Here is a 12,719-nt window from a genome sequence, read left to right as displayed (position 1 = left end):
AATGGAGTTCCAGGTTTGATCAACATAATATAGAAAATGCACAGTTAAAATTAGCAAGACTTGAAAAAGCCAACATCTGGAATGTTGAAATGTTAAGTAGAACATGATTTGTTGCATTAATTTTGTGTTCATCTTGAAGTTTCACACATGGTAGATAAAGAAATTTCTGGTTCAGGTGTTTTTGGGAAATCAGTCAAGTGATTGGATGTCGACAGCCAGGAAGGTTGTGCATACACAGGAATACAAAAGAACTCTCTGTAGTTTCCTGTTTAATTTTGCTATAAATCTAAAACTGCTCCAAAAGTTTATTAATTAAACAAAAAAAATTTTTTTTTTTATTATTTATTTTTGGGACAGAGACAGAGCATGAACGGGGGAGGGGCAGAGAGAGAGAGAGGGAGACACAGAATCGGAAACAGGCTCCAGGCTCCGAGCCATCAGCCCAGAGCCCGATGCGGGGCTCGAACTCACGGACCGCGAGATCGTGACCTGGCTGAAGTCGGACGCTTAACCGACTGCGCCACCCCGCCCCTAAACAAAAATTTTTAAGAGGAAAATATACCCTTAAAGGGATAAAATTACAGTAAATAACATGTGCATACAGCAGGTACCCAGTAACTAGTTGATTTAGACTAAACTGAATTCTTTTTTTTTTTTTAAGATTTTTTTAATTAACTCAGTTTTTTACATAAGCTCACACCCAACATGGGGCTCAAACTCACAACTCTGAGAGTCGTATGCTCTTCTGACTGAACCAGCCACGTGACCCTGACTACAGTGAATTCTTTAAAAAAGAAGAGCCTACCATTATGTATGTATTAACTAACTATAACATTGATACTTTTTAAGTGGAGCTTAAAAGTTTAAAATAATGTTGAAGTTTCATGTCAGGTTGAAATTTTTCAAACTTATTATCTTAATATTATTTGTAGTAGTAAATATAATTAACACAGACTTTTCAATCACATCCATAAAATACTTTAACTGAAAATCTCTGAATGAAATTTTTACTTTCTATATGTTTGTTTTTCCATAATTAACTTGTATCTTAAATTAAAAAAAAAATTTAATCCCAGCATAAAACATTACTACTTTTCATAATAAATTAGAAAATTCATATTCTTTATCCCTAAAATGAGGTTCACTAAGAAAACTGAAATTTTAAAACTGTACTTAAATATATTTTGACAAAAATCCTAAGTCAAAATTATTCAATAAATGTATAATTCACCTCATAATGATATCATAAATTAAAATAGAAATTATCTCTCCTACTACTCAAATGTTTAATGTTTAATGTCAGGAAAGATTATATGTAGTTAAATGTATAATACAAAACTACTTTTAATACTTTTTTTTTTTTTTTGAGAGAGAGAAAGAGTGCATGTAAGAGAGAATGAGCAGGGGAGAGGGGCAGAGAGAGAATTGCTGGGCATGGAGCCTGATGTGGGGCTCAATCTCATGACTGACATCATGACCTGAGCCAAATCAAGAGTTGGACACAACCAACTGAGCCACCCAAATGTCCCAAAACTACATTTTTTTTTACAGAAGAAACTGTTGTGAAATGCCTGAATGACTTTTGTGACAAATAAATACATGGATCAGTTAATCCTCTGGTTCACTGTGAGTACGAGCTTGAATCTAAACATAAAAGAAAATGTTGATACTCCTTATAGGTAATAACAAGTTATTTTCAATATTTTAGAAGACAATATTAGTCCAGGGGCACCTGGGTTAGGTGTCCAACTCTTGATTTCAGCTCAGGTCATGATCCATGGTTCGAACTAAGCCCATGTTGGGGTCTATGCTGATGGCACAGAGCCTGCTTGGGATTCTCTCTCTCTACCCTTTGCCCACCCTCTCTCTCTCTGAAAACAAATAAACATTAAAGGACAGTATAGTCCATATAAATATATGTAAAAGCAGAGCTTCCCCAATAAAAGAGAAGTGGCATATTATAAAGTGAATTCCATTCTTTGTAGTAAAAGATGAGGAAATCAGTGTTGCTAATTATTGTCTGAATTCTGACATCATCAAAGGAATTATGGCAGATTTCAATCATTTTACATAGTAACCCACATCTTAAAAATTTTGAATGACCAGAATAAAATTGTCAGAAAAAAAAAATTCTATTTTCACAAAATAAATCAAAAGTTTTTGTGAAAGCCTCTGAGTATAAACAGAAAAGTAGATAGGCCAAACACTTAAATTCATAAACTACAAGGCACTAAACTTTGACCTATAAGCATTGTATTTACGTATTTTAAAATGAAGGACTACTGAGATTTAAATGCAGCAGCACCTGCTTCCAAATGATTCATAATGATTCTAATGAAGGAGAATTTTTAAATGGCAGCTACTACCTACCAATGATTAAAGCAAGTTATGATCTTTTCACACTAAGTCTTACAATTTTTCTGGAACTCAGGAATAGTCTGATCATCCACATCTTAACATGTACACACACACAAAAAAAAAGTACTTTTATAATATATTGTAATAGAACAAACCTGCAATAGAAATGTCAAAAGTATACCTAAAAATGAATAAAGTAAAACATCATTTATCTACCATAAATGTCATCTATGAGTAAAAGAGGTTATACATACACATCTCAGTCCCAAAGTCTGAAGCTAACCAAATAGAAAATCCCAGCCTTTTCCCCACTACAGTGAGGGAGAAGACAAGTATGTCTTTTATTTCAAATACTACAGAACATCATGTTGGAATTATTGGACAACATAGACGAGAGAAAACAAGTGAAGGCAGAAGAATTCGAAAGTGGACTCCCCATTTTCTATAAGGGATTTCCTATATGCAAGAAGCCAGATGAGGGAGTTGTTCAGTCACAAGAAACTACAGTCTCCAATGCCTTTGGATGTACCAAAAGAATGATAGAAAAGGTATAGCACGAAGATCAATAGAGAACAGTAGCCTGTGCAGCCACTCCCAAGAAACAACCAGAATCAAATCATGAAACATTCCTTCTTTGAAGGTAAAAGGACCAGGCAACATTTGCCCAGTTTTCAGAACTGCTATGGATCAAAGCCTCCTATATGCCTCCCATTCTTTTTTTTTTCAAGAGTCTTTATTGTGGCATTCCCATATCGGTTTCACCACTCTATATTCGATTTATGGGTACTACATATCAATAGCATCTTCTGAGGTCACAGGTTTCAGTATCAATAAAACCAGAATTGAGCCAGATCTTGGATTTCAACTGATACCATGATTGGATGAGACTTTTGAAATTCTTAAACTGGGCATGAAGTAGATTTGTATATAGAAGAGAGATGAGTAATTGAAACCAAAAAATCAGACTTTGATAAACTAGATTCTTAGTTCCAAATTTCACGCCCTTGTAGTAAATTTGCCATGTAATTTTGCAATAGGGAAAGGAAGATGGAGAAAGGCAAAGTAGCAGCATTATGTCAGATAGTGATCAAGGCTTATGTTTCTGAAACAGGTCCAAGAACTCTGGGAGTTATAAGAAATAGTTCTGGGTCCGTAAGTTTCATACAAAAATTTGTTAAGTTTGTGTTCTCATTTCTATTAATTTTCAAGTTAATTTAAACATATTAAAGTTGACTACCTTGTAACTAGTACTCAATTTCAGTGGTCATATTCACATTGCTACTAAATGATCATCAGTGACTACTCAATTTGTAGAGCTGTATTTTTCAAATTACAGATGACATCTTGGCAATCTGAAAATTTTCAGATGTTCTAAAATCATGCCACGCAAAGTGTGGTACAGAGACCAATAAAAGTCCTTGGCTAGAGAAGAAAGTCAAAAGTAAACATTCTCAAACTTTAATAGCAGCAGTTTGGCAGTAATTTTAAGCCTGCTGAAATTAATTTAAAAATTAACGACGTGGCGATTTGTATTTTTAACATCTTTATCCCCACTTGTTGAAGAACTACTTTGCTAAAGCCACTAATAATCTCTTAAATATCAAATCCAATATATGCTCCATAATGCTTTTATTTATTGCCAGATTGAATGACAGTACTGACTACTCCCTTCTTTATAAAAGCCCTCTACTTGAGGCAACCACTCACTCCTGGTTGTCCTTCCACTCAAACTCCTTACGAACTCTTCTTCCTCTATCCTTCTCTTAAATGATAATGTTCTGTAGGACTCCCTGACTATGACCTTCTTCTCTTATGTTCATATAACTCGTCAATAATTGCCAATTAAACCTGAATGTGCCAACAAAAACCCTGAGGATTATTTTAGAGTTTTATCTTTCACTCATGCTCTTTCTACACATTTAAATACTATCAATTCTACTTTCTACCAGGGAAATTTAAATTTGATATTCAAAAGGAAAGAAAGAAATATTCATGCATCTTAAAACTTTTTATAGTAGTACATAAGCTCAAGTCAAATCACAAAAGTAATTAATATTCCTTTCCTAAAGGCCACTTCCATGTCTGCTAATATAAAATATTCATTTTTTGCTTTCACATTTCCTAAAACAAACATGTAATTGGTAAGCACTACCACTGAGTTGCTAACAATTTTCTCTGTTTTGCTTAAGGTCAAACATTACTTGCCTTACGTTAAAAGTCATTATTAAACCACAGAAAATTAAAAGCCATTTTATACTTTGCATATACTGGAGACTTATTAAATGTAGACTAATTATAAGGGTTGATGTATATTGAGGCATCTTACTACACGGTTCATTTAGGATTATTAAATTGTAACTTTTTCATTAGAAGAGTTTATGTTCATTTTTTCCAAATCTACGTATAAAAAGAAGTACTTGCTTTTTTATCTGAATAAAATACTTCTATATTCTATTTTCTTTATGAAGCAAAACTTTTATTCTGAAAAGGAAGTTTACTCTGAGCTCATTGCAAAACTATCTATTTCAGTCATATTCCAGATATAGCAGGACAAAGGGCAACACCAGGAAATGGAGCATCACCAAGGTTCAAAACAAACTTGGTTTAGAGTAAAAAAAGTTTCATTTTTATTATTAGGAATAATTAAGCACTATGCTTGAAAGAAAAAAAACAAAAACAAAACAAACAACAAAAAAACGATTAAAAATTAAGATACTGAGGGGTATACCTTCATCACTAGATAAAAAGGTGAGAATACTATTCTCTATTATTATCTTAAATAAAGGCAAAATGGAAGTACATTTTATGTTTCTTACCCTTACAGTACATTTAAATAAAATCAATTCATTTTTTTCTCAACAATTTTGAAACAGATGAAAAAACAGTTATTTTTTTTCCACTTGACAGATGAGAAAACTAAAACAAGAAGAAATTATGTAACCTGTTTTTAGGTTTTTTTCCTTAAGATCAGATGCAGAATTGGGACTAAATCTTGGCTCTAATTCTGTAGCTTCATAAAATTTTTCAGTGTAAAATTAGCATCAAAAAACAAAACAAAAAAAGGCAAATGACAAAAATGAACCTTGAATTTTAACCCACACTGCCACATTTCGAATGTCATGATGCTTTTGAGTTACCCTGTATCTTTTTAGTGACTTAATGTATTTGATACTTTCCACTGTTACACAGAACAAAAATAACTTAATCTTACCAAACAATTTGAGAGGCTCAGTTTTTCTTCTGCATAGTCTGGTGATCAACTGTAGCATTCCCAAGAGACTAAATGTTTAACAGAAATATATCTTAATGCCTATCCAAGGGGAGTTGAGATATGGACTTTATGATACATACATGTCATTATTTGCAATATATGAATTCCAAAAAGGATGATGTAGGATGATGTAGAGATGAAAATCATTCTCAGCACTGTCTCTCTTACCATAAACACATTATGTGAAAAAACAATGTGAAAGGATACAGGGAATAACATGATGTCTACTATAGATAGTATGAACTAAAAATCTTTAGATATTAAAAAGCAAATCAAATTTGCCTTCAATACTTAAGAAAAATACTCAGACAAGAAAAGTATGCTTAGTCAACAAGTAGTTAACTACTAAACTAAAATCCAGATACGTGATTAAACATGTTCAAATTAATGTTTAACTTATAAGAGCTATATGAAATGCACTGTTAATAAAATCCTTGACTCTGGGTGACCATTTGGAGACAAGAAAAGTTCAGACTACATAAGCTGGCAAAAGAATCTATAGTAAGCAGGAATATTGGGTGTTCAGAAATCAGCCAGCCTATATTATACAATAACCACACGAGGTTAACAAATAACCTAGTAGGAAGATGCATGTTTCTAACAATGCAATTAAATCGTGTTCCTAGAAGGAGAAAGTGAAAAGTTAGACCTGAAAGTTTGGTTAAAAAACAAACTGCCAAGTTTTGTACCCAAATTATTTTCAAATATGAAGTTTCATACATGAGAAGCCATCTGCCAAAAACTGAAACCAGTAATTTACTTTAATCGTACTTGAAAGACTTTAATCATTAGCATTAAGGTTTACAACTGAACCCAGACTAACAGGTAGAAAACATATTTATACATTCTCTTTTCTTTGCCTAAGCAGTATTATCCAAGCATTATTTCTGATAGAACCCTATTTAAACACCTACTCAACTTTTATAATTCTCAGTGGCAACTTTTAAAATATCACCTTATATAGAAACAGTAGGATAGTACCTTAATATTGATCTATGGCTAAGACACTGCAAAATACGTATGTTGGTCAGCACTGTGACAAATATGGAGGATGTCTTAACCTTACTGCTTGGAAGCTGACCTTCATAAATCTTTGAAGCCATCTTCTTTAATCAGATATGTATACAATGTTTGGTATGGATAACACACCAACTAGGGCAGAAAAATGGTAGACAATATTTAAATTTTAATCAGTAAAGATGAATTTGATACTCAAGAAAAATAATTGATCAACTTGGGAGGAGGCAAGTAAATCAAGTCATTATTCTGAAAACAAAGAGAAAGAATCAAGTATCTATCTTGCCTGCCTTCCCTTTAAGGAACTGTCATCAACTGATGAGGGGACATTTCTCTATATATGTTCTGCTAATAATGAAATGACAGAATTGAAGTATCAGTTTTGTAAACTCCTAATGAAATAATTACCACATGTAGGTATAACTCATTGATAGTGGAGACACATGAATTATTCTAGCCTCCCCCCACCAAACAGAATGTGAATCAGCCATGTCTCTATATCTGCCAGTTTGCAGATACCAGGAAAAAAAAACAATTAATTAAAATGAAGGAATTAAACCCAGCAAAACTGAGACTGAGGAAAACTTTAATGTCAAAACCTGGTTTCTTCAACAAATAAATAGAAGGAATAAAAAGTATGCTGAGGGGGAACCTATAGATTAAAAGATTTAATAGACATTTTCAACAAAATATGATGTGTATCCTTTGTTTAAATATTGAGTCAAACAGCAGGAAAACAAACACATTTATGATACTACCAGAAAAGTTTAAACTGTGCAGATATTTGATGACTTAAAGAATTATTGTATTGTGCTTATGTTTTTAAGAGTTGTTTCTAGATAAACTTTTTTTAAATTTTTCAATGTTTTTATTATTTTTTTTTGAGAAAGAGAGAGAGAGAGAGAGAGAGAGAGAGAGAGAAATGTGAGCAGAGTAGGGGCAGAGACAGAGGAAGACACAGAATCCAAAGCAGGCTCCAGGTTCCAAGCTGTCAGCACGGAGCCTGATGCGGGGCTCAAACTCCTGAACCTTAAGATCATGACCTGAGACAAAGTTGGACGCTTAACCAACTGAGCCACCCAGGTGCCCCTACCCCTGAATTATTTTAAAGCAAATCCCAGACAACATCATCTTATCCATAAATATTTAAAAGTATATCTAGGGGCACCTAGGTGGTTTAATCGGTTAAGCGTCTGACTTCGGTTCAGATCATGATCTCACAGTTCATGAGTTTAAACCCCACATCAGGCTCCGTGCTGACAGCCTGGAGCCTGGAGCCTGCTTTGGATTCTGTGTCTCCTTCTCTGCCTCTCTCCTGCTCACACTCTCTGTCTCTCAAAAACGAATGTTAAAAAATATATATATAGGGGCACCTGGGTGGGTGGGTCGATTAAGCATCCGACTCGGTTTCAGCTCAGGTCATAGTCTCACAGTCCGTGAGTTTGAGCCCCACATTGGGCTCTGTGTTGACAGCTCAGAGCCTGGAGCCTGCTTTGGATTCTGTGTCTCCCTCTCTCTCTGACCCTCCCCCATTCATGTTCTGTCTCTTCTCTGTCTCAAAAATAAATAAACATTAAAATACATATATATATATTTTTTTTTTTAATAATTCAGGGGTAGTGGAAGGTTACAGATGAAACATTACTGAACATGAAGTGGTAATTACTGAAGCAGGGTGACAGATACAAAAGAGTTCACTATACTATCTTCTCTATGCCCACTTCAAATCTTCCATTAAAAAAACTTAAAAAGGAAGATGAACTAAAAAGGTCTATATCACAATCCGTAAGAAGGACAACAAAATAAATGCATGTCCCTCAGAGGTCAAAAAAACCCAAATGAAAACCTTAACGGTAAATTAGGCAAGCATTCTCGCTGCACACACACATACATATGTACACACACACTCTTACGTGAAAAATGAGAAACTGTGAGACCCAAAGAGGTAAGTCTTGCTCAAGGTCACAAAACAAAACAGGAGCAGAGCCAAAACTAGACCTCACAACTGCAAGCCCAGAAAGAGTCTAAGTTGGAGCTAAAAGAATATCTGAGGAGTCCTGAAGTAGTCTGAAAGCCCATCAAAGGTGTAAAAAGAGAGTTTAAAAGTTAGGTGAAAAAAACAATCCCGTGTTTAGAAGGGCAATATGCTTGAGCGAGCACTAAGACTAGAGAGAAGTATGGAGAACAACTGGGTATCTGGCAATCATCCTCACCAGGGAGCAGAAGTGTTATATGTATGAGGTATGTTTGGAAACTACTTGAATTCAAAGTGTTTGTAGAAAAGAAAATTGTCATCTAGCTTACAAGTTTAAACATGAACTAATGAAACATAAAAATCATTATTTTAATAACAATTTTTGAAAAAAGCTGAAAAAGTTTAAATCTTAATAAGTACACAACGAACTTAAACATAAAAATGGGATTTATCTTCCTGTCCAAAAATAGGCTTCAAAATTTGACCATGAAGGGTCTTCATTATTTACTCAGACATTTTCATAAAAGAGTAAGGATTCATATTTATATTAAAAGTTATAAAGAATAAACCTGTGTATGCCAACAAATTATACTATCTTTTCTTTTTTTTAAAAGATTTTATTTTTAAATAATGTCTGCACCCAATGTGGAGCTCGAACTCACAACCCTGGGATCACAAGTAGCATGCTCTACTGACTAAGCCAGCCCAAGCACCCCTATACCATTTTTTGAATAAGCACAATGACAAAACATTAACTCCACCTAGAAACAAAAAATAATGAATAAGACAATGTAATCGCATTTAACTTTCATCATTCTGAAAATGTAAAATCTAGTATGTCTGATGTATTTTTAAATAAGTCATTTTTAAACTACCACTCATACTAAAATGCATTTTAATTTTTGGCTGACACGTGTTAGTGACTATTTCCAAAAGTGGTGAATTCAATTCCTTTTTTATTAGAAGAGTGGTCTATTTTTAAAAACACATTTCTGGCATTAAATTACACAAAACTACAAAGCTTTTTTAAAATACGTATCAAACATTTCAAAGTATATCCTTCACTAATTATAAGAAATACCAAACCAGGAAGTCAAAGAAAATTCCAGGGTGACCTCTAAAATTTAGTATTAGAGATAACTAAGATCATTTGTTAAAGAATAACTTGTTCTTTAAAAAGCTGAAAGTATAAAAAAGGAGTCTGAAGGGGGATAATGCAGAAACAGAAGCTGAGACTTGAGAACTTCACCACAGACTTAAAGTAACTTAAGCAGTAAATTAGAGATGTTTCTCTGACCCTTGCCAGTATCTTCAAAGCAGTTGTAGCTCCTCTCTTGAAAAACATGTTTTTCAGTACCCTTCTCCTTAATATCAAAGTTAATATGTAAAAAATCACATAAAGACCAAGACAGAAAACATTATTTTTGAATAAGAAAATGAAAAATATTAAGGAATCATCCTGGATAAAAACATGGACTTGACTCAGGCAGTTCTGCTTCTCAACAGCCCCTTTAATTTCTGCATCAATTTTCTTACCAGTAAAAAGGGATAAGTACAATAGCCACCTCCCAGGATTGTTGTGAGGATTAAATGAGACAATATACTATCAGTAAGCTTGTAGTAACCGCCTCAAATCAATAACATTTTTACATAATGAATAACATTTTTTATACTATTTAAAAGGTTAATTATAGGAAAAATGCTGAATGTTCTTCTCATAAAAATATCTCTATCCTACCCCTACTTGTGGGAGAAAAAGAAAAACACAAAAATAAAAATATTTTATTTTTCTGCTAAGGTCATATTACTTACATAACTTAAAATCACTGAAGAAAAATAAAAACCACACCCTAGAGGTTTAAAAGGGGTGTCAGTATCGTGTATGTGTTCAAACCTGGGAAAAGTGGAAAATAGAAAAATCCATGTTGTTAAATTCTGGGTCATTACTATAATACTATGCATTAAAGTGATAAGGCCAGTCACAAAATTTTACAACAAAGTACTTTAAAACTTAGAAATAAAAAGGAAAGCAGTTACCTTTGTACAATAAAGCATCCAAAGTTCAAAGAGCCTCTCTCTAGATGCCATTCTGGCTTTCACTCTGGCACTTTAATTTTTCCTCCAAAAAAAAAAAAATTATGTTCACGACCACAGCATGTTCATTTTATTTTCCAAGTTTTTCAGCCATTACAGTAAAGTTCAAAGCAGAAGGGAAAACAAAATAAGTGAAATCAAATGGGCTGTCTTCTGATCAATAAAATTCAGTTCTAGCAGTCACTCCAACTTATCTTCATCATGGTAGTTGGGCGATTAAATAAATCTGTGAAAGACAAAATACGCAAAAAGTTTGCTAGAAAAAGGGGCCATAATAAAAACTGTAGATTTATCAGAACTATAGATTTATCTACTTCACTTCCTACAAACAACCAGCTAAGCTTTTATACTGATTGATTTTACAGAAAGTAGTGCTTCGGGGAAACATCACTGCTAACACAATACTTCACATCAATATAAAGTTAGAATTCTCTAGCGCAGACCCTGAGACAAGTACTCATAACCAAAAATGCGTCCAGTGATAATAAACCGCAAAACACCGTTGCCATTCATATTTTCTAGAAACAAAAAGGCCACACTTACTAGTGCTATATTTCAAAGACAAAGAATCCCTTAGAATATTCTAGTCTGCTTAAGACTTGTAGGGAATGTTTGTCGTTGAGTTGCAGGGCAGGGCGTGGGGAGGGTGAGGAATTCCTGGTTTGTTTGTTTTAACAATTCTCGCAGGGTGAAAGCCAACCTGCCCACCTGGCCTCTCTACCTCTACCTCAGGAAGAAAGAAGCACGCACTGGCAAGGTAAACACCCCGGGAAAGCTTCCCAATGTTTTTAGGGATCTTTAAATTCCCTCCTCGCAACCCAGACAACGGAAACAGAGGCAAACCTAAGGTGTGCAAGCTGCCAAGAGAAGCTTTGGAAATGGTGCAGTGCGAGCTCCTCCGCATCCCCCGACCCGCTATCCACGCCCTGCAGACCGCACTGGGACACACCCGGGTCGACCTCGCCCCCTCATAGCCGCCAAAGACTCTACAGCGCGTTCCCCACCACGCACCGGGGACCCTCCCACGTCTGCCACGCGGCCACTTCTTCGCTACGACCCGCTCCCCGTCACCACGCTCACGTTGGGGGCTACGCCAACGCCGCCAGGCCGACGTCTAACTTACTTCCCTCGCCCCTTCCCCAGCCGTGTCACCTCACCTCGCAGCAGGGAAGGCGGGCGAGAGGAGGCGGGGCGACGACGGCGCGAGGCGGGGAGCGAGGGCCTGAAGGAAACAAGGGCGGGGCTATCCTCTCGGCTAATAACTCCGGCCTCTAAGGATTTAGCCGGCCCCGGGGCAGTCGCTATTCATTGGTCGCGCAGGCCGGGGGCAGAGTGACTTGAAGCTCCGCCCCAGCATTCCTGCGCATTCGCAGTCGACCGGGCTCCCGAAGATTCGGGGGCTGGCGCCAGCCGGGACGTTCCAGTCAGTCTTCCCAGGCTGGACGAGTAGGCTGACAGACGTGCTGACGCTAATACACCGCCACTCCTGGGGCCGGGCAGAGGTAGCCTTTGGCTGATGGCGTCATTTCCGGGACTCATTTGAGGGCGGAGAATCCTGGAGTGCTCACTAAAGGGGGTTTTGTTTTGATTTCCTGTAAAAAGGGGATTGGTCTTGGTAGTGTATAATACAAGAAAACAGACAACTATCCCCACACCCTGAAAAAGAACAACAAAGTCTTTTCCTTAATCTCGCTTGTGCTTTCTACTTCCGCAGTCACGAAATGTCCAATACAAAGTGCTTATTTTAACACTACTGAAGGCTTCAGAAGAGTTTTTGCTTTTTCAGAAAAACAAGACAAACGGCTGCGTTTACTAGACATAGACAACTTTCAGGAGATTTTTGTCGGAAGGGATGAGAAGGAAGACATACAAGATAAATCACCTTTGGTACACCTAACACATTTAAAAAACTTTGTATTAGAAAATGTCAACTCTATACAAAAGTAAACTAGCATAATGAAACCCCACATACCAATTATCAACTAATTATGTCCCATCTTTTCA

The 12,719-nt window shown here is 35.8% G+C and overlaps 1 protein-coding gene across 1 annotated transcript in view; it reads right to left on the bottom strand.

Annotated features, from left to right (window-relative positions):
- NBEAL1 (neurobeachin like 1) overlaps window positions 1-12,310 on the bottom strand; it is a 175,103-nt gene extending 162,793 nt beyond the window's left edge. Inside the window, 2 exon segments of the mRNA XM_032594462.1 lie at window positions 10,659-10,941; window positions 11,839-12,310. Of these exon segments, the coding sequence (XP_032450353.1) occupies window positions 10,659-10,709 (51 nt within the window). The 5' untranslated portion in view covers window positions 10,710-10,941; window positions 11,839-12,310.
- Window positions 12,311-12,719: the final 409 nt, after the last annotated feature.

This window comes from Lynx canadensis, chromosome C1, assembly GCF_007474595.2.
Source record: "Lynx canadensis isolate LIC74 chromosome C1, mLynCan4.pri.v2, whole genome shotgun sequence".
Classification (NCBI taxonomy): Eukaryota; Metazoa; Chordata; class Mammalia; order Carnivora; family Felidae; genus Lynx; species Lynx canadensis.
Note: the sequence above shows the minus strand (reverse complement) of the source record. Positions and strands in the feature narration are given on the sequence as shown.